Consider the following 23,073-nt stretch of genomic DNA (forward strand, 5'->3'; position numbering starts at 1 on the left):
ACCGGGTCAAAACCAAAACCTTTAAAATATGTAGTTGCTGTTTTGTGGTATTTAGGGGTAAGAGCAAATACTGGTCGGCGTGCATTTTCAGTTGGAATATTGTTTCCAACTGGGAAGATATGCTTACTTTTTGACCGTTACCATGTGATCTAGCATAATAAAATCTAACTCGTCGTTCTGGTCTAATACAAAACAGTGATCCCAACATTAATATTTACCATTGGACATTTGAGCATCTATAATTAACAAATCGATTAAATCCCTATCAAAACGATTAGTCAGTATACTTCGCACTAAATTATCAGCAGTAAAAATACTTATGTTTAATTTCAGAAAAGAAAGAATATGTCGGGGGGTCAATACAAAAACCCAGGAAATTCCATAGCAACAAAACCGAGAAAACTCGACGCGAGTACAAATGGAAGTCTACAAAACGCTACAAAGATAGTTTTCGTATACGTGCCTAAATACTTCTTTTTGCAACATCTCTTATAGTAGAAATACCAGACTTTCAAATTGGGGTGTAATTTCAACAGTGCGGAATGTATAAATATGCAGCCACGTCCGGTCGCAATGGGTACGTTAAATCCGATGCCTTGTGTAAGCGAGTCCCAAGCTCGCGAAAGAACCATTGCAACAACTCTCTGAGGAGTCCGTAGATGGCCTGTTGACAGGTAAACTGTCTACTCCTGTATCCAGTATTACCTCATTTTCTAGCTGCAGTCCAAATTCCTCGATCTTTATCCCGGTCTACCTACTTTTAACATTAATTGATAATAAATATTCTTGCCTTGAATCTGCATGAAATATTTGCCATTATATGTTAAGCAGGCTAAAATTCAATCTATCTTTTTTTCGGATATTACTAATATGATTATCTAATTTTTTTTAATTTTTTTTTTCATTCGTTGTATTAATATTTTTTACGCAGTATTTCGTAAATGCTTCGTAAACAGAAGTAATCAAAAATTTAACAAATTTGATAAACAAACATATTAAGCAGAGATCTATCTGATCTTACCGCTAGCTCTCCATGGTCAAGAGGTGTTTGCCTATTTGAACCCACTTTTCTTAATTGTTGTTAAATTAAAGTATTGTTGTTGGGTTGTTGTCTCATTGACGATTACACACCATCTCCTTTTATTCGACAAGTTTACCGATATGACTGATTAAATATTGGATTGCAACTCCCCAAGCAAAAAATATGTCGTGCACGTAGAGCCCGGTATCAAATATTTATTATAATAACCGTACCTTCATTTCATTGGTGCTCTTAAATTCAATATGATTGGAAGAGCGGTCTAGTTATTAAATAAATTAAAAAAAAAGGACAGACAAAATATGAAAATACACCACCAAGTAATTCACTCAGAAATATTGACGATTTGATATAGTCCTAATGAAAATATATACTAGTATTCAGCATTGGCTTTCATTTTCTTTATGAAGAACATATAATCTTAAGTTGACATTAATTGTTTCTACTGTCAGATTAATCGCACTTAGATTAAAGACATCCAGATTCTATAATTAAAGTCTGTCAATGGTGAGAAACAGTTAAAGCTAGGATTTTTCGACCACGCTTATAGACAATAATATAATAGTAGTATTTAAAGTATCTTTGTATCTCTATTCCGGTAACTTTGTCTAAGCTTTCATGTAAAACAATTGTTTTTAGAGAACACTTCATTTAATGTATGTACGTCCATATCAACAATTTTCAGCTTTTGGCTTGAAACATGCAATTTAATAATATGTCATCGCACCATACGCATTTGTCATTACTTTTTTAACTTAATTGTGCTAGAAGATCATTAGTAGTCACATCATTGAAAATGTTTGGAAATAAACGCAAGATATCGACTAAAGTGTTGATACATGTACAAATGTTTCTAAAATAAAGTGTTGACACTAATGTTTCTAAGATAACCTTCACCGCGTTCTTCGAGAACAAAAGTTCGGAACCCAAACACATAAAACTTTTAAGGGAATCAACACCAACACCACCTATATCCAAGAGCCCTAGTTGTTTCAGATCAAACTGAGAGATGTACATCTGAATTTGTGTATAATTGCATAATTTAAAAATATACAATGAAATCCTTCAAACCATTTCAGTACAGGTGAAGAGATAACATTTGTCTGTATATCGCTTGTGTCGCCTTATTTCTCTTGCATCAAAATTATTCTTTATGTTTATGGTGATGATGGTGATGGTGGTGATGGTGATCTTTCGGATATGTGACCACCATGACAGGCACAGACGAATGATGTAATATGTAATCACTGACGCTCCCTAGCAATGTCCTTCTGAATCTACCATAACCTCTACTTCCGGTTACAATAAGATCAGCGTTCAATTCATTTGCCACATGTATAACTCCAAGTCCAGGAGAACTTGCATGGGTACTCTTTACTGTGCCGTTCAGCTGAAAGAAAAAAGTATAAACAAGAAAAAAGTCATGTGATAAACATTTAACTTTGTTGTCTAATCCACCTTTATTACTAAAAAAAAGTTTTACAACGGAAAAGCATAAGACTAAGTTCAGTACAAAATAAAAGTTTCCAAACACTTCGTTTGCATTCTGAAACAATATATTTTTCTCAGAGATTGAGAAAACTATCTATTGTTATTGTATTCGAACTCTCAGACTATATGCTTTTTCTTTAACTGATTAGAACATTTTTTGTTGAATAAATTTAAAATGCTATACAATGGATTGTTCTCTAAATGTAATCATTTGATAACTAAGGTACAAGACAGAGGCCGACACTACAGAGAAATAATGTTACCACAGGTGCCACATGTGGAACAGGATCTGCTTATCTTCCAGAGCACCAGAGATCACCCCCGGTTTTTGGTGGTGTTTGTGTTTTTCAGTCTTTAGTTTTGTTATATTGTGTTTTGTATACTGTCTTTTGGTCTTTAGGTATCTTTGCCTCGTTGTTGTCAGTTTACTGTATGTACTTAAAAAAATGAATAAGCAATAATCTTTTGACAGAACGAAACAACAAGAAAAAGATCATTTTGAATTTACATAAATACATGTACCATGGTAAACTGCCTCTAAATGATAAGCAGCAATATCAGGATTAGGGAAAAATATATAAATAGAAAACTCTGATAGCCTTACTTATTGATAAACATAATATAATGTACTTTTAAGGTGCTACAATTTGTCTAAATAAAAGATAGTCATATTACTCAAAAATGGTAAGGCCTTATTAATATCTGGATGGAGCTACTTAACAGAATAAAGAATAATGAGCAAAACGAATAGAATAAAGGGTAAACACATCAGGAATAGAGGGAAATAGGTAATAAGCAACAACGAAAATAGGAAAATAGTCTTAAAAAGAAAAGAAAGAAAGGACGTCCATCCAGAACCTCACTAATGTCTTCAACAGTAAGTCGCTATTTACCCAAGATATACAGATACTATCCACATCATAAATATACATCTGTATGTAAACAAACATTACAGAATGTATGATGGTAATTGCCTAGTTCATATTAGTGCTTCTTTATAACTCAAATATAATAATAAATTAGTATCTAACTGCTAAGAAGATACTTCAAGACCTAACAGATTTTTAAAGTCGTTAAATCATCCTTTACATACGGATGTATGTCAGACAATTTGTGTTTATGAATAATTATACAATGGTAAATCGACAGATACACGTACATAATTGGATAGCTTTGGTACCTTAATTTCTTTCATATAAGCAGCAAACTCTACCAGCTTATTCTTAATTCTTCCTATTTCCCTCTGGATTAGATCCTTGAGTTCTCCATGATCGATGGAGATATGTGCTGCAAATAAAATTAATGAACATTCTTATATACTAAATGTAGAGAATCAAGCTGCCTCGGATTTATTGTATTCCATCAATCACTAGTTAATCCATCAAAATAAAAGACGCCATTAAAGTATAGTGCACTTAAAGACATGCATTCAATATTTAATATAAAACACTTTGAGATTATTAGTACATAATGTTCCTTGAATTGTGGCAGGCTTTTTAAAACCGTTTTTCTTATGTATAAATTATTTATACGCCTAGACTAGTATTAAAAGGGTATCTTATGATAATTAGATAAATGATGGATTTGTTTTTATTGAAGCACCTAAAAGAAACATCGTAGTAAAAACGATACAGTACAAGCAATATGCCATATGAAAATCACGTCACCCAAGGTTGCAAAACACTGAAAAACATCTGATTCAACACATTTTCTTTTTAATTTGTAATAATCTTTATCAGCGATCAGAGAAATATATAGTTGAGAAAACATATGAAAAATTCGGGTACCTTGTGCGCACAAGTTGTATGTTTATGTTTGCGTCGGACTTCAGGGCATCTGTTCGTACTTTGTGCGCAAGAGTGGTATTTTTTATTTTTTATTAACACTCAAGGGCTTCCATATTCGAACCATCAAGATCCGATCGTTTTTCTTCTATCTTAAACATAGTTGAAGATCATTTAATTATACAATAGAGAGTCTTACCTCCCGCTTGACTTAAGCCATATATTGTTCTTTCTACAACAAAAATATACGTATAAAACTCTGAAAACATACTGCCGGGCCGGCCAGTAAATATCCAAAATTAGAATAGTTCAATAAGTTATCAAAAGTACCAGGATTTAGTACGCCAGACGCGCGTTTCGTCTACATAAGAATCATCAGTGACGCTCAAATCGAAATATTTATAAAGCCAAACAAGTACAAAGTTGGAGAGCATTCAACCAATGCAACGGGACTCATACACATGATATGATGATATATGAAGTCACGACTACTCCTCCAAGAAAGACTATTTTGTTACTTCATGTATGTACTTGAATAAAGACTTGACAAATAAAAGATAATATATAACTTAACTTGGTTAGCCGTTTTTATAGATATATCTAGTAGATTTTTTCGTCGTTCAAACAGTGTTATTTTTACTTAATTAACAAACAAACAAATCTGTTTTATATTATAAAAACTAACCTGCTAACGGGAACACCCTTATTTTTCAATCATTAAGTAAACAGTTTTTTCTTCCTTTTTTTAACAAAATGTATTGTCAAACATTTTTTTACCCCCCCCCTTTTTCCCCAGTAACTCAATGATATATAAGTGGTTGATTCCTGAATCACATAATCTCTACCTGTTGTAATGACATCTCCAAGTTCAACACAATACACAACAACTACATTATCTGTTGGCAGGTAGATGGTTTCTGCAAAATCTTAAATAATATACAAATATAATAAGTAAGTTAGCCTATAAACATGTACATGTATGTATAAAGACTTTTATGAAACAGAGGTAACATACAGTTACTCAAAATTATGGTCGTGATGCTTAAACGGATACTCAAAATACAATCAAGTATATTGGAACTGCATTTAAAAACAGTATTGTTTTCTTTTCGTGTGTTGTCTCAAAAAGTAAAATCACAAAAATACTGAACTCCGAAGAAAATTCAACACGGAAAATCTCTAATCAAATGGCAAAATCAAAAGATAAAAAATATCAAACGAATGGAAAACAATTGTCATATTCCTGACTTAATACATGCATTTTCTTATGTAGAAAATGGTGGATTGAACCTACATGTAGTTTCATAGCGCTAAACATCTCACTTGTATGACAGCCGCATCAAATTCCATTATATCAACAACGATGCGTTAACAAAACAGACATAATAGGTAGAATTGTCAAAATAAGGATACAGCAGTCATCATCGTGTCACAATCGCAATCAGAACAAAAACAAATAAATATTTAACAAAGAAGCACAAAAAAGCATATATCAAATTTAATAATCACGTTCATTGCTTACATATTTTTGTATATGATTATTTATTACTATGTTAAAATCAACCAATAAAGGATTGAAATGTTTTAAGTCCTGTTACCATGGTTACCGAATGGCTAGATTAACATCAACTCTGGTGTAGAATCGCGCGGTTGACGTCAAACTGTAAACGTCACACAGGTAGAGAAAAAAATATTTTGTCGTTCAAAGTATGCAAAAATTATAATAGAACAATAACATAATGGTGGGATGTTAAAGAACAGAGCCACGTCATATAGTACATTGTACATGTATCAAAGAAACACAAAAAGTTTCACAGACAAAGCACACTAGCAAAAATTAAAAAAAATACAAACAACACATCTTTTTTTATGGCAAATTTCCTCTAAAATCTTATGTTTGGAATATTCTCGCTTGCATTGCATTTTTCAAAACTCTGTGTGTCTGTTGTTATCGTTTGCTTAACGCTAAACAGAATACATCGTTTAATCACTCATTTGACCTTACTAATATTGTAAGCACATGTTGTTGATAAACAAATTGAATGTGATTACGCGAGAAAGTGGTTGCTACAAAAAAGATACTCTTGAGTGCTACGATATTTTGTTGACAGTTCAGCATCTTTATTTGAAAATAATAATAAAGACAGCAGCTTCAGTGATAGATAGGAGGATCATTTACATACAATTCGGTCATCTGAAACATTATTCCGAGTAATATGTCAAGTTAACATAATCAGTACTTACAACAACAGAAAACGTGAATCTAATTTAAACAAGGTAGAAACAACTGCAGCATATGTAAAAAAGAAGTATGGACGTCAAAATATACTGCAGTTTTAGCGAGTGAATACAAGTAGTTTGTGTAAATGTATGTAAACTTTGCAAACTTACAGTTTTTTTTCGAAAGTCAGAATTAGATTTTGATATTCTTATTCCGTACGATCATTCAAGAATGAATTTGACGGGATCCCAGAATTCGATGTATTAAAGTGACTCGATCCAATAAAGGCAACGTTAGCAGAACCTACTTTTCATAATTATGCTTATTATGAAGAAGTAAAAAAAAAAAAAAAAAACCGATTTCCAAGGAAAATTCAAAACGGAAATTTTCTTTTTATTTTATTTTTAAATGGCAAAATGGAAAGCTCAAACACGTCAAACGAATAACTATGTAGAAAATAGTGAATTAATCCAGGTTTTGTAACGAGCAAGTTCCCAGTTTACTACATGTTTATAAATTTCTAAAAAAAAGATTTTGTAGCTAGCTTGTTTCTAGTTAACTAAAATACTTTTTTCTCTAAATTCCTCGATCTTTGTAATCGAATTTCAGAAAATTATGTTTCTTTTGAAAGAATTATATATACTAATAGATATAGGAAGATGTGGTGAGAGTGCCAATGAGACAACTCTCCGTCCAACTAATAACAATTTATAAAAGTAAATCATTATAGGTCAATGTACGACCTTCAACACGGAGCATTGGCTCACACCGAACAAAAAGCTTTAAAGGACCCCAAAATTACTAGTGTAAAACCATTCAAAATGTATGATACATATATCAATACCGAAGCATAAATAATGATCACGAGTGTGTTCATGAGTTTGGTTTGGTTAGATATTTACACCTTTGAATTCCGAAGGAAAAATATGTTTTTGTTTTGTTCATTTTAACTTTCCATGTATGAGAATTTTAGATAATAAATGAGAAATCACAGTTTTGTTAAAATATCTCAAGGAACTGCATATATATTTTATAAAGAAGTATTTTTTTTCTAAATTAAACACTCCTTATAATAAATTTATACTTTGAAAAATGAATGTAACCTTTTTAAACAAAACATAGAAAAATAACAAGTTTATGATTACTTTATAATACAAAAAAAAAGATAACAGGAAGTATCAAAAATATTAGTCAGCATAACAGACCACACCTACCACCAACTTATAAATCTTCCGAAAAAAAAAGACGTACACAAATCGACAAATACCGAAGAACGACGAATAGCCTGGTAGAGACACACAATTTCGTGGGGTAAAAATCAACTGTTACGTCATCACAAACCTGCTTAAGGTGAATTATGACATTACAAATAGCGTAATTCTTTTCTTAACCTTTGCAGACCGAAATAGTCTAAACGTTCTGTTTGGGGAAACATCAATCATTATTTTACTAGTCTAGCCACAACAATTTATTACATGTAATAGTAATCTGTTCTCAAACAAACTATAATTTAAGATAATGTAATGACGAAAGAATCCCTTATAAATTGTTCCCAAGTGTAAACTAACATAGACCCCAAATATACATGCACTGAAACCGCCTATAAATATATATCGATCCCAATGTTATGCCTCGTTCACACGTACGTTTAATTTGAATTGAATTCGAATCGAATGCGAATCGAATTCGCTAATCGCGTTCACACACTCTTCTTTTTTTATTCGAATTGATTCGAATTAGCTAATTCGAATTATCCAATTCGCATTAGAAATACGCTTTTGTTAATACGAATTAAAAGTTAACGTCGTTTGGACAGTAAAGCGAATTTGACGCGTATTGCAATTCGAATTAGAATTGACGTTAGGACGAAAAACGTTTCGAATGCGAATTAAACTAATTCGAATTAGTTAATGCGAATCGAATTCGAATTACGTGTGAACTCAGCATTAGTATCTCCATGTACTTTTCCGAAATGAACACTAAATATAAGTTTGATTTATATTCGATAGGAGTCGATACGTCAATATATGCTAGCAAAACATTTCCCTCTGAAAGTCTTCCAACATTTAGATATTTACAAAATTTAATTCATACTTGTTTTTTGTTTTTTTTTAAATCAAGGTTATAAAAAACAGACTCATACTACATAAACTATCTATTTGCATTTTAATACTCCAAATATTGTGCATTTTATAAAAGTTTTACATGATATTTCTTTAATAAAAAGTTGAAGTCGTACATGCTTATAAAAAGAGGACCTTACATCAGATGGTGCAGTTTCCCACACATATACATATCGACATGTTATTGAAATGAGAAAAATTAATCGTGGTTCAACTTGATTTGATTTTTTAATGTTGTTGCTTTTTAATTACTAGATATTTGATATAAGATAAGGCTTCTAAAGAATAATAGCCAGTATTGATATTTAAAGGCATTTAAATTTGAAATCGAACTGTTCAACACCACAACGCCGATTCCATAAAGATGGTTATGTTTTGCATGAACATTCAACTGGTGTGTCTAAACACCAAAATGAAACTAGAGGTTCTCATATAATTATGCTACATGTAGCATCGAACTGAATGCAGTTATTTTAGGAGTTACTGGATCGGCTGAAGTACATTTTGGTAGTATTTTGTTTTCAACTAATATTTTATTCACACTCCCTTAATATTGGTGTTGAAAGCAGTACATTTAAAAAAAAATGTACAACAAATTCACATAAAATGTAAATCACCGAAAATGTAAATCGTAAACATTATCTTAATAAACTAATTTAAAACCTAATTGGTATATCATATCATTTAATGTAAAACACTTATCGTGTTAACAACTCGTTATAATAATTCACAAAAAAAGATATTATGGATTAATTTCTGATAGCTCGAGTGTTACTGATATATGCTGTTAAACACTTATTTTGTAAACAACTACACAATATAGTACTAGGCAATTCACTAAAACAAAATAACACATTGTCGATTAATTACTGATAGTTCAAGATACATGACTTGTATACTGAAGATTTATCAGCATTTCTTTTAAAATACATATTGTTAACAGGTTCTGTAAACAATTCATACGCGGATTAAGATTTGTGATGCTCTTACTCCAAATTCTCATGAGCCCCCCCCCCCCCCCCCCCTTTTTTACATCAAATCCTGTATTTGCACCTGAGAACTCTACATTACCATGTTATTCATACAAAGAAAGTCAAGTCAGGAATATGACAGTCGTTCTCCACTCGTCAGATGTGTTTGCGCTTTTGATTTTGCCATTTTTTAAGGGCCTTTACTGTATTGAATTTCCCTTGAAGTTCCGTATTTTTGTTATTTTATTTTTCACTTGGTCTCGTATACATAAACACTGACTAGAGACTATTTAAAAACAAAACAAGTATAACTTTATCGTAGACTTCGAAACAAGTACTAGCTTCAAAAAATTATGGTTCTTTAAAATTGTACGACCTTTCAATTATTAGATCAATGATCAAACTTTGTAAACGAATCATATTTATTGTAATGTATAATTATTACTCACATTTCATCGCATGTTTCGCATAATCACTTCCATCAAAAGCTATTACAACTGTTTTCCCTCCCGATTCTTTGGCAGCAGTAGTTTTTACAGCATTGTGCTCGGCCATGAATGACGTCTAAAATGGACGCAGATGCAGTTCTAACTAGACAATTGTTATCAAGCAAACTACTAATAAGTCATGTATCATCGACAATTAAGTAAAATAATAAATGTCGATCAGTCAATGTAATTGGAGTCAGCGATCAAACAATTACACCAATAGCTTACCAAACATCAAATGATTATATATTATTAACAATAAATGTTTATCACATGTTGTATAAGTCGCTTCCAACTTTTTTCAGGACGACTAACAGAATTATAAAAACGACGCAAAATCTATATAAAAAACATTACAATTGAATTTTGGTTTTGAGTTAATCAAATAATATGTTTGAACTCGTGTTATTGATAACAGGCTATTAAACCACTTCGATCGTTTAAATAGCCATGTGAACCACTTGTAGGAGAATTGTTTTAAGCACAAACAGCTGAACAAGTAAACATTCTGTCTTGATAATACAAGAAAACGGTAATTGTTCGTTTGCGCATCACTCGAAACGAATAATAAAAAAGCAACTCATAATTACTTTTTTGCATTTAGTGTTTTATAATAGCACTCCATCTTGCTACATCTTGACTTATTAAATATTAAATTTCAAGCCATCAATCTAATGTCGTAAAAAGGAAAGCCACAAAAGAACCTTTAATTAGCATTACATCGATGCTAGACTGTTCGGTGAGGTCAAAACATTAGATTATTTTCATTTTACCGTCTTCGGATTATATAACTTATCGACATATAACATTTTCTCTGATCTTCTCTGTTGTATGACATTACGACCACAGGCACTTGGATCTATTTATGTGAAGGTCGACAATCCATTTGTTATATAGTTGCATTTTTTATGGATAGTCGACCTTTCCATGGATAGAACAAGTGCCTGTGGTTCCGATACTCAGTCAAATAAGAGAAACTAACATATATCACATAAAATTCATAACATAAACTGCATATCGAAATCAGTTGTCAATTTTTTCCTTTCCTTCTGTTAATTTCTTATCCTTGATGGTGATGTCCCCTTTTCATGGAATATACTTTAGTTGGTCCAGTACTATGCCCATGACGTTTCATATGACTTTAACACTAGACAATGGGACATTGTAAACACATGACATTTTGTGTATAGTAGTAAGTTGTACAAGGTAACTAATTTTCAAGTGTTTTCAAGTCTTAAAAAGCAACAGTTCCTCCTTTAGTAAAATAAGTTACAGAAAAGACAAACAAAAGTTGAAATAAATTAAGGTAGATGTTGCTAATAGGCTTACGTTTATGTAAATGAACTTCTTTGGCACTAAGAAAATATAATTAATGACATTTGACTTTTATTAACGTGTTACAACAATAAGTATTTGTCAGTTCTATTCAATAACTTTTCTGATCCTTTCATCACATTTGCAGACACAATAATTTCAACAACAACAGAAACATTATGTTTAAGTACCTATATTTCGTTTCTTTTGATTCCGGACTAGAGACTATGAACACAACTTGTGTTTATATTCGCAACATCAACAACAAACCCTTGCAGCCCACAAAGTATTGTAAATAAATAAATCTAATCACTTCAACTCGAAATTTGCAGAAATGATACCTGTTATCCAAAATACTCCGCACAAGACAACAATTATAAGGGGTGCATCTTTGTAAATATTCAATTGCTTATGTGTCTTAACTTCAATCGTACCATAAAAACCTTACTAATAATGTATGAAAGACAAACAAAATCTACCCCAACTGACAAAGCCGAGGACCCGGAAAATAAAACTACATTTGAAGGATTCCTATTTGGAAAAACAGCCAACGGTCCTCATAAAAATCTGGAAAGTCTTTCAATTCATTTCATATTCGCAGGTACAGTATTTGATGAGCTTTCTGCCAGTTAGTGCTCAAACTTAAGACATGGTATTGCTTTTTATTGTTTGTATATAAAGTTTAACCTGCATGCTATTATAGTTATGTAAAAATGAGAATAGAAATGGGGAATGTGTCAAAGAGACAACAACCCGACCAAATCGCATAGCATTTCGTTACGTCTAGTTGCCTTCTCATCAACCTTGTTCACCCTTATCCATTGACCCACATGATACAGATGTGATTTCATGAAGTTAATGTTTCTTTTTAAAACACATAAGCAGGACATTGTGGAAGCCTTTTTTTTAATTGCATGATGTTTTAGGTAACATCACAAACAATTATGAATAATGTATATAATTACAACGATAAGTTTGTTTTTCTCAAAATGTTTCATAATGCAGAACGCCAGTTAACTGTTTGTTTACTCCGTATATAATCATTAATGGACATGATAAAATCATTTAAATTACATTCAATAAATGTCTTGAAACATTGTACAATACTGTATTCTTCAATTATTGGATCGGCTACAGCACATTTCAGAAATTTGAAAGCTTGCATTAGACTCTATTGACGGCATAAATTAGAATCTATTCACAAAAGGCATGCATTAAAATCTATTCATAAAACTCTATGAGGGTTAGTTGTCATGCTTTAATGATGTATCGTTTAATGTTCATTCGCAAATATGTTATGCAATTATCCGTTTATAAATTTATATGTACTTATTAAATAAAAAAAGCTTCGGTTTCCAATCCCCTAGGACTTTGATAACTTTGGCTTTTATTTTGAGGTAATTTAAGTCACATAGCTCTTCCTCTACTTCGGTTCTTTAGTTTTCAATTATTCGGCTTGGAGTGTTATTTTTTCATCTTCTTTTTTTATTAAAGATTTCATTGTAAAAATAAAATATGAATTTTGGGATTCGAGTGATGGTGGTTCGTCTCATGTATTGTAGTCTTATAAACTCCTGATATCTTTTTTTATGAAATTTGCAAATCAAAGAATTCATCTAAAAAAAAAAGATATTTGCAACACAAATTAGGCGTAGTTAAAGCAAACAATTACTGTCTTTAATCATATTTTTACCTTGTCGTTAGTAAGAGGATTGTACATGCTACAACCGCTTTTCAAATAATTAAAACTTGGCGTCCAGTCCACATAATTGTTTATTAAAGCTCGCCTCTGAGTATTCCCGTTTCTATTCTTTATTTAATTCAATGTACTAGTAGTCTATACGTAGACCTTTAATTTATATAAAACTCCTTTCTGATATTGAGGATAACAGTGATATGTGTATGTATGCATCACTTCAAAGCAGTTCATCATATTTACGTAACTTAAAATGTCTAGTGTCACATGTGTTGCACACATGTGGAAACTACGCACTAAATTAAGCTTCAAGAGTATATTACTAATTGATCGTTTCTTCTCTAATTGTGCAATGTCGTCCATCACTCTATTCTCGTACATTACATGTTGTGGGGTCTTATATATTCCCGTTTGATACGGACCTTGACTTTTGATGTTTTTACGCGGAAGATTTTAAAGACACCCTGATATTATTTCTTCCTATGTAGCATCAAATGAAAACAATGGTAGTAAGATCAGATTATTTCCGCAGGGGATTATTTTCTAGTAAAACATATGTTTTAAACACAGCTTGATTTTTAACATATGTCTACTTTAAAAAGTTTGTTCCCACTGAATTTTAAATATGCTCACAGTTTTTACCTACTGTTGCATGCCATCTTGAAATCTGATTTTAAAACCTTGTTCCACTTTTTATGGTACATTTGTAATTACTCTTGTCTATTCTGTCTATTCTATTCTGTGCTGTTTTGGCTTCAAATTTTAGTCGTCTCAGTCAGCCAACTTCCGTTCCAATCATAGTAGGTGTCGATTGTGTTGAAAATTTCTTTTTTAAATTATTGTTTCATTCATTAAGTATAGCTACTGTTTCATGAGTTATCACACATATACTTATGATTTATTAACTAACTGTGATGGAACACTTTCCCCCGTACTAGTATCTGTATTCTGCGTTCATCCAGTCAATATCGGAGTCATTGTGAATAGTAGGCGATTAGCTTTTTGAGAATAGTCAAATTCTGTCTTTTATGTCATTGGTTTATGTTTAAAAACTACTCCTCTTTAAAAAAAAATCTGCTAAAAACCCGGTTTTACGATATTAATGTCCTTAATATATATAATTTTCTTTTCTTTACTACTAACTTTTCGTCGAGATAGACAATCCCCACCTAAAATACAACCAATGACCCTCCTGAACCAAACCAAATCCTGAATCACCATATATTTCGAATTTAGCAAAATCTTCTCATAACGCACCTCTCGCACTAAATAAATAAGAAGGTGTGACTAACTTATAAATCGACCTTGTCAAACCAAATCCGACATGGCAAAAAAAATACCAATAAACTACCTGGGGTGTTTTCAGATGCCCGGTAAGAGCAAACAGATGTTGCTCTTCGTGTGACACCCTTCACATGTTGCTCACGTAAGTACAAATTCGGCGATAAGCCTAATTCTGTGATGTCACATTGAAAAGAGGTGATATGTGAAAAAAGATATTCCATAACGGTCAACAAACTAGTGATGGCCTCGTTTGAATCTTTTGTTAAATAACTTTCTTGTTAGCATCAAGCTTCTATCAAAGAAATTGTTATAGCCTAGGAAATGCAAACTCTGGATTATTGTATTAATATCATCGTATCAAATCTATGTTAATCCTGCAATCAGCAATCATACATGTACTTTTCTGTGGAATATAGTTGTACAAACAAAGTTTTGTGATATCCCTGTACTATGTGAATATTGTTCAAAACGGTGATATTAAAATAACTGTTATACTAATATATAAAGGAATGTGATATGACTACCGATGAGGAAACTATTCACCAAATTCCAAATGACCTTATGTTTACATAAACGATACCAATTATAGTATTGTACCAGACGCGCATTTCGACTATAAATGTCTCCTCAGTGATGCTCGAGTCAGAAATGGTTGAACAACTGAAACCTATTGAGGTGTACGACCTTCAACAATTACCAATGACACTCCAAAATATCAAATAATTAAAACGTGAAAAAAACAATGTCCTTCGAGTAGTAGTTGTCTAATACGGAAATCATACCACAGGTTTTTATATCGCAAAGTTCATTATACGTTTAGATAAAATGATATGTTGTTTACAATTCTGAGGAAAAAATAATAGTATTACTTTGTCAATTGTAGATTTTCAAACTAGAACTTATCATTTTCAAAACAAAACAAATTCAATTGTTGATGATACGGGATTATCAAGCAACTGATTATAAATGCCAATTAAAGTGCGTAATTATTTAATTTATTTATTGTCGATAATGTTTTTGTTTTCCACTGAAACATTAAGTATAGTAGTCAATTTTGTTGTGAATAATGCGACGGTCTATTATGATTTAAAAGATAAGGCGTTAATATACGTGATGTCAAGGATTCATGTTAAGTGCACGTTTCACATTTGAATATTCATCTTTGTTACCTATTCAATTGGAAAACAATCAGAATGTTAGGTTCTATGTTTGTCATCGACTTCCTTTTGAAGTGTTACGACCAAAACAGGAACCTTCGAATGATGTAGAATGTAGTCACTAACACTTCCGAGAAATGTCCTCCGTAAAGTACCCTGTCCTCTGCTTCCGGTCACAATCAAATCAGCATTAAACTCGTTGGCTAAGTTGACAACACCCAACCCGGGTGTACTTGCATGTGTACTTTTAACTATTCCGTTTAGCTGAAATGTCATAAAGATAATTGTTTATAGAAAGAATAGTCTGCCGTCGGTAATGTTTACAATAAACCGTATTATACATACTTAAATTATAGAAAATTGGTTTGAATGTTTGTAAGTGTTAAATTTCATTGCTGTAATTACACCGTTAAACATAAAGTTCAAACAAAAAATATAATCATAGTTTTCCTAAAAAATTCCTGCAAGCACAAATATTTATCATGTTATATTTTCTTTGATTTTACATGAGAACGTAATTAAGCAAGATGGTAAACATGGCATGATTTTCACCTCAATGCCTGATGTTTCATCCGATGTTGGATATAAAGATCTATAAAATTGCGAAACACATTGGAAACTGTTTGATAGATCTAAGATTCAATGAAAGCATATTATATTTGATTATTCGCTTGTACTATGGATATATCAGTTTCGTTTTTTTCTTGACCAATCAAGATCAAAGAAGGAGTAGAGTGTGCACTCTGGTATAAAAAATGCTTTCTAGAAATATTAATAACGTTGAGGGAGATATTTGAAAATGCATGTTATGCCCTATAAGGCTTTTAATATTATAAACTTGAATAGGCCAGGAGCCTTTTGAGACTGTACTTGAATAACTTGAATACATTGTTATTTATTTTTTAACAGTTATTCTTCAATCATCTAAGTGCAATTCAAAATATATTTCAGGGATAAAACAGAAGAAAATACGTTATCGTTATAAAACCAGCACATTAAAAGCGGAATGTTCATCAAATACGGATATCGCTATTTTAATTAATCGAATCTGATATCCAGTGTTAGTAAATTTATGTAGGATGCAACGGTTGCAACAAAGTTTAGCTCTTCAGTAAATGACCTTTTGTATGTCAGTGTTGTGTTTTTTTACTTCACCAAACAAGGTAAAGATTTCAAACGACAGTTGTCAATACGCGATCAGAATGTTTTTTTTTCAGATGAACCCAGATATACATTTGTTAAATGGTCCCCACTGATACAATGGAGGCGCTGACAGTAATTTAACTGCGAAATAGTTTATCAATATATTGAAAAGAAGTATATGTCAAATCATTGGACATATAAATCTATCATATTTTGCATTAGCCATTCTTGATTGATGAGTTGAATTATTGACAAAGTTAATAGTATAGAACTATAGGGACAAAGTCAAAAACTATGCATAATTGAGAATATAAAGTATGTCTGGAAATTGTCTACGCTCTGCTTGGACAAATAATAATTCATAAGTCAATCATGCATCGTGAATTTTACCTTAATATGTCGCATATACATGGCAAATTCTACTAATCTGTTTTTTATTTTGTCTGATTCATGCTGAATCAACTCCTTGAATGCTTCCTGATCCACAGAAAAATGGGCTGTTAAAAAAAGAATACAATTGTGTCATATAAAAGGTTGATCGATGCATTCTTAAACGTGCACACAACACATAAGACGTGGCACGGTACTTGTCTATCCCAAATTCACATATTTGGTTTTGATGTTATATTTGTTATTCTCGTGGTGTTTTGTCTGTTGCTTGGTCCGTTTCTGTGTGTGTTGCGTTTCGGTGTTGTGTCGTTGTTCTCCTCTTATATTTAATGCGTTTCCCTCGGTTTTAGTTTGTTACCCCGATTATTTTTTTTGTCCATGGATTTATGAGTTTTGAACAGCGGTATACTACAGTTGCCTTTCTTTATTCAAAACATAAAACATTTAATTTAAGGTCATGGCAGCGAATTTATACAATTTTTAAAGCAAAATGGAAAGTTCTGACTTTAAATTAAAATAACATTCATACGTACATGTATGATAAAATAGAAAATAGACATATATCCATTCAAGAAATTTAAATGTAAAAATACAGTTAACCCTCGAACAAACCAGTACAGAATGCGAATACATATAGTTTGTGCCACTACTTGTTCATACAAAGTAATTCTTCGTATACAAATGCTTGATGCTTCCATGTCAAATCAGTGAGGTTGCCGTTTAAACGCTATTTGAGGAGAGATACAATGTAGGAACCATTTAGTGATTTCATCGGAAAAATGACGGGTTTTCAAATGCCAAAATTGAACATCAGTATTTCACCTAATGAATACAGGACATGGCAGTAGGAATATGAAGACGAAAATAATAATAATAAAAAAACAACAACAACAAACAACAGTGTACACATTAATATATGGTGCAACTAATTGCTTTCAGGACAACACTGTTAATTCGTCTTTAAACAGAATAAAGACCGTTATTCTCTCTCTGTTTTTCGTTCAAATTGTAACCTTTTCAAATGAACGACTTACAATATATTATTCATTACCTGTCGTAATGACATCGCCCAGTTCAACACAATATACAACTATTACATTATCTGTTGTTGTGTGTACTGTATCTGCATAAACTACAAGAGAAGAAATGATAAATTACTTGCTGTGATTACTTCTAATGGGTTTCAGGCTCGCCACAGATGTTTGCAGTCTTGCTATGATAGTGGTTTCCTGATTTTTACACGATATGGCCAAATTAATAATCAGAATCGTGACAAACTACGAGAAAGCAAAGGAAACAGGAAATAATTGTAATGATGTACATGTCTAAAATAAAATTTACCAATAAATGTAAAGACGAAATATAGATAAATTTATCACCATTTGGATAAATTTTGATTCAAATGTTTGCAGGTATTTTACTGATGTCACCATAGTTTTCTAAAATAAACAAGAAGACACTCAAAAGTGAGGGCTGATATCAGCAAGTTCTAGTTACTCTAAGGTGGTCGTTTTATGATTTATTAAAACAAAAACCAAGAACTCGTAATTATTTTTATATAAAAAGGGCACCTTCGTCTTTCCTCTTTTCCTTCTCACTTTATCCAACATGGACTTTCACATTCAGTAACCTTTAATTGTTTAACTGAATGGATAGATGACGCCCATATCAGTTACTGTATTTCGCTTGCAAAGTTTAATTACTTAAACTAGTGGAAAACGATTATTTTATTTTATTAGGTGTCAAACTTCTTATACAATTTGGCGCCTCTGATGAACCAGTTTTATAAAGTGTCATTTTCAATTATTGGACAATTGAATTTATTTGGATTAAAGACGGGCGAATGTGTCTCATAAATGCGAAACTGAATCAAATATACAATTTAGAAGATGTGCGATAATTGCGGATGAGAAATCTTTGAACCAGAGTGAAATCGACCAAGAAATTAGCATTTATAAATTAATCATCACCTTCAATTATTATAGATTAAATAAATACCGTATAGCAAGCTGAAAAAGACATCAACATGGCTAAAGGGAAAATGACATACAGACAAGTTATAGTAAACAAGAAACAACACAGAAAACTAAAGAATAAGCAACACGAACCCCACAAGAACTGGGGTGATCTCAGGTGCTGATAAACAATGGACATGAGAAAACTGGCGGACCAATTTGTGTTCATGTAAAAAGAAATGAACGGAAAAGAGAAACAAATACGATTAATGCTGACTCAACAAAAGACATCCACTGAATGACACACTTCTGACTTTGGAAAGACAGAAATAAAAGTTTGCAGAGGTAACTTTGTTTCTGGAATTGCAATCCGCTTCCCTGAACCCAGACATGGGACAGCGGTGTACCAGTACATTATTAGAGCAAACTATAAAAATCAACTGAAAAAGTCTTGACTCATCCGAACGACACAAAGACAACACTGCTATTGGAGAAATGCAATGGCACCAACTGATACTTTAATACATACAAGTAGTTACATTACCGCCATTTCTATATAAATGTTTTTACATAGAATGATTTGTTACATTTTTATCGTAAATTATCATATTGATGAGTAATTCTTTCTATCGTTTCTTCCCTTTTAGAGCATATGCATCTAATATCATACCCATGACTTTCATAGGGTTAGTATCTGCACTCTATAGTGTTTTATACACCGTTTTTGCCTTTTCGTATGTTTTTTGTTATGTGGTTCAAGTGATGCCTCGTTTCTCTATATATGTTGTTATACTTTCAATTTTGTTGTTCAGTTCAGCTACATTATTTTAACAATGTTCAGTACACACGTAGTGTATACTTAAGCTGTGCGTTATATTGTCCCCAGAATATACTTTACATGTTTAGATTGACCTAAGCAAACTCAACAATTTAAAAATGCTAAATCTTTACAACCTTCAGATTACGTAAATTTACGACCGTATATTTTAATAAGACATGGCAGCTTCGATATAGGATTGTTTGGAAGTAAGCATTTGTTTGCCTTTAGACATTAATTGCGTTCAACATTTAAAGTGTTGATAGTATCACAACTGTTGTAGCTAATTAATATACAATGTCTTTCATAGGGAAGAGCTGCAAACATTAGTGACAAAAGAAAGACGAAATAACACAAGTATCGATTCACAAAGATTTGATCAGTTTCCGCATTTTGTATCACAATTTACCAAAGAGAAAGAAATACTATACGAATGGTCTATCAATTCAGGACACAAATCACTACACCCCTCGTGAAAAAAATAAAGCAAAGAAACAGAGCTGTATTTGAATTGTTTTTTCTTAATGTTACATCGATTCCTTCAACATGCAAGGAATAGAACAACAACTCTGTTTCCAGTGCACGTCTCGTAGTGGCTTTTTATGTGTTCGTTTTGTTTCTGTTCTACTTATTATTATTGTCAGAATGTCTATCTTCTGCGATTGATTAATTCGCGTCATATTTAGACGATTAATTCGTTGTAAACATATGCGTTATGGATGATTGCTCGCATGTTGACTTGCAGCCTATTTTTGTTTACATAGTAATTATGTTGTTGGAATATTGTTCCATTGACTTTCTCCTAACATTGTATTTATACATTTTAATACTAGAAAAAAGCTGTGCAGTTATAAGTTTTTATTTTTGTTGTAAAATGACTTTAAACACTTGTTGTGTACCGCGCATTACATTGATTTCTTAATTTCTTAACAATCGTTGACAAGGTCATCGAAAGACCAGAGGTCTTTATTGCAAATTGGCAGTATAAATAAGCAATGATAAAATGGTAATAAACTTTTTGAAATAGTCGAAAAACAAAAGCGAAGGAACATTGCTTTGTCTGCTGTTATTCACCTAAAAATGACAGGACTGTAATGTCATCAACATTGAGCAATAACTTTGCTTTTTGTGCATTTGTAGTCATGCACTTTTGTTTTACTAATTCGTTTAATTGAAGTTTGTGGTCTTACTTAGATTTCCCGCTTTGTCACATTACGCCATTCTTATATAATTATTATTAGTACAGTTCATTGTCAAAGTACGTATTGTAGTAGGGAAATTAACCATGTCAACCTTGACATTATGTCGTTGATGATGAAGGGATGTTTACAAACTCTTTGAAAAAAAGGAAAACATTGATGCATCATTTTGTCAATAAAACATCTGGTTAATAACATATGAATAAACAAACCATTACGCACACTGATAAAAACAAAGCATAATATAGATAATTATCATACTTACATTTTGGACAAGCTATAATTAATCATCCACGGCGCAAAATACTACTAGTCGATATTATACATGTGATCAAAGGTTGCGTTTACATTGATTGTCTGTAAACGCTTGCAGATTGGCTGTTATTATTTTATTGACAGTAATTTGCATGTGAATCTGCTGAAATGTGAACATATTTATGCAATCGAAGGCTACTTGAGTGCATTATATTTGAAGAAAGTTAAAATAACATAGTACTTGTTACTTACATTTCATTGCATGCTTAGCGTTATCACTCCCATCAAAAGCAATTACTACAGTTTTCCCCCCATCCTTAAGACAACCTGCTTCTGATGCTGATGCTGCATTTCCATCTGCCATAATTAAATCAAATACCAGATACGGAGTTAATAAGACCAGTCGAACGGTACCACTAATCAGCTCAACGAATATAACACAAAATGTCGATTCCAAATTGTAATTGGTTACTATAATCAAACGAATTATATAAAATGTCCGTGAGCAATAAAACCAAATCATTTATAACTAACGGTAAAGTGTTGTTGATGATACGAAACATGATATATGTATCCGCTCTGTGTCTTCTGTCACTGGACCAATTGATCGATACTAATTTATATCGCTAATATTGAATCTCTCGCATGACAAACCTTGTTTTTCACAGATTATAATTACATTTTGTCGTGAAAAAAATGATCGATGACTGTCATCATTTCGATATCTGAAGTAAACAAGGTTACCAGAGCGTATGTTATCGAAACGTTTAATATGTGTAATGCAATTACTGAACTTTATATGTTTCCTGCATAAATATTTGAAAAAATAAAGAGAGGATTATTACGTCCGGTCCTTGATACATGTTATCCTGTTTTGGTATCGTTTCATTTGTATATATGTGAGTTTGTTGCTCAATGATTTAAGCTTTACGGAGGTCCTTCTGTATTATTTCCGTTGCGTAGGTTCTAAACTGTGTTAGAGAATTACTGTTTGAAGATTAATAGTCGATGTTAAAAAATCCCATTCTCTTAGTAGTTCCGTTCATACTTAGTCTTGGCGTAATTGGCTGAATTATTCCTTGTTTAAATATTGAACAGTATAACGTACAATATACTTTTCCTCGAGGTTAAAACAAACCTTGAACGGACGGGAAAAACAAACATGCACCTACGACAAAGTTAAAGTGAGGAATTCCAAACGTCACCATCTTATCCGATTTACCGTAGTTACTAATTAAGGGAAGCATAGTATGAGAGTTGTATCATACACTAACGACTACCTGAGTTTTTTTTTATATCATTAATTCAAAAACATGATACAAGTATATACTTTGCCAAAAGCAGTAAGCGTTTTCAAAATGTAAAATCTGTGTACTTCAAGTCATTTTTGCAGCATTACATTGGTAAATTAAGCTCAAGATACACACACGAATGTCATATAGGAATCTGAATAAAATTTAAAAAACAACAGTCGCATACATGTGCAATGCAATAGCCTAATTTTCAGTGACGTTATCTATTGGCACAGCTTTATGGGATTAACACTATTGTATTTCTAATTGGTACGGATAAAATCAAGTTACAAATACTCATATATGATATTTCAAGGCTTAATTCAATTGCGGTGGAAATTAGCTTTGACGAACATGTCAATCAGGTGACCCAAACGTCTTGCTTGTTTTTTTGTTTTTTTTTTTTAAATCTGTCGACTTGGGGACTATGGCAATACATAAATATTTAACGGAT

General features: G+C 32.0%; 2 protein-coding genes across 2 annotated transcripts; both read right to left on the minus strand.

Moving 5' to 3' along the window:
* Positions 1-1,049: 1,049 nt before the first annotated feature.
* Positions 1,050-10,356, minus strand: LOC134699408 (stress response protein NhaX-like). Its single transcript, XM_063561011.1, has 5 exons — positions 10,079-10,356; positions 5,160-5,240; positions 4,514-4,546; positions 3,711-3,817; positions 1,050-2,429 (listed from the first exon to the last, which is right to left on the minus strand). The coding sequence occupies exons 1-5, from the start codon at positions 10,182-10,184 to the stop codon at positions 2,184-2,186; spliced, it is 573 nt and encodes a 190-aa protein (XP_063417081.1). The 5' UTR covers positions 10,185-10,356; the 3' UTR covers positions 1,050-2,183.
* A 5,021-nt stretch (positions 10,357-15,377) lies between these two features.
* LOC134699407 (universal stress protein Sll1388-like) lies at positions 15,378-22,520 on the minus strand. The gene is made up of 4 exons (XM_063561010.1): positions 21,580-22,520; positions 18,153-18,233; positions 17,102-17,208; positions 15,378-15,832 (listed from the first exon to the last, which is right to left on the minus strand). The coding sequence occupies exons 1-4, from the start codon at positions 21,848-21,850 to the stop codon at positions 15,608-15,610; spliced, it is 684 nt and encodes a 227-aa protein (XP_063417080.1). The 5' UTR covers positions 21,851-22,520; the 3' UTR covers positions 15,378-15,607.
* Between the last annotated feature and the right edge of the window lie 553 nt (positions 22,521-23,073).

Source organism: Mytilus trossulus, unplaced genomic scaffold (genome assembly GCF_036588685.1).
Source record: "Mytilus trossulus isolate FHL-02 unplaced genomic scaffold, PNRI_Mtr1.1.1.hap1 h1tg000062l___fragment_2___debris__unscaffolded, whole genome shotgun sequence".
NCBI classification, from domain to species: domain Eukaryota; kingdom Metazoa; phylum Mollusca; class Bivalvia; order Mytilida; family Mytilidae; genus Mytilus; species Mytilus trossulus.

Excerpts from the sequence above, each read along its gene's own strand:
- LOC134699407 (XM_063561010.1), bottom strand. The coding sequence starts at position 21,850 with ATGATTTGGTTTTATTGCTCACGGACATTTTATATAATTCGTTTGATT. Across the intron at positions 18,234-21,579 it reads CGCTAAGCATGCAATGAAAT|TTTATGCAGATACAGTACAC; the intron begins GTAAGTAACAAG and ends CTTCTCTTGTAG. Across the intron at positions 17,209-18,152 it reads GGGCGATGTCATTACGACAG|CCCATTTTTCTGTGGATCAG; the intron begins GTAATGAATAAT and ends TTTTTTTAACAG.
- LOC134699408 (XM_063561011.1), bottom strand. The coding sequence starts at position 10,184 with ATGGCCGAGCACAATGCTGTAAAAACTACTGCTGCCAAAGAATCGGGA. Across the intron at positions 5,241-10,078 it reads TGCGAAACATGCGATGAAAT|ATTTTGCAGAAACCATCTAC; the intron begins GTGAGTAATAAT and ends ATATTATTTAAG. Across the intron at positions 4,547-5,159 it reads TGGAGATGTCATTACAACAG|AAAGAACAATATATGGCTTA; the intron begins GTAGAGATTATG and ends TTTTTGTTGTAG.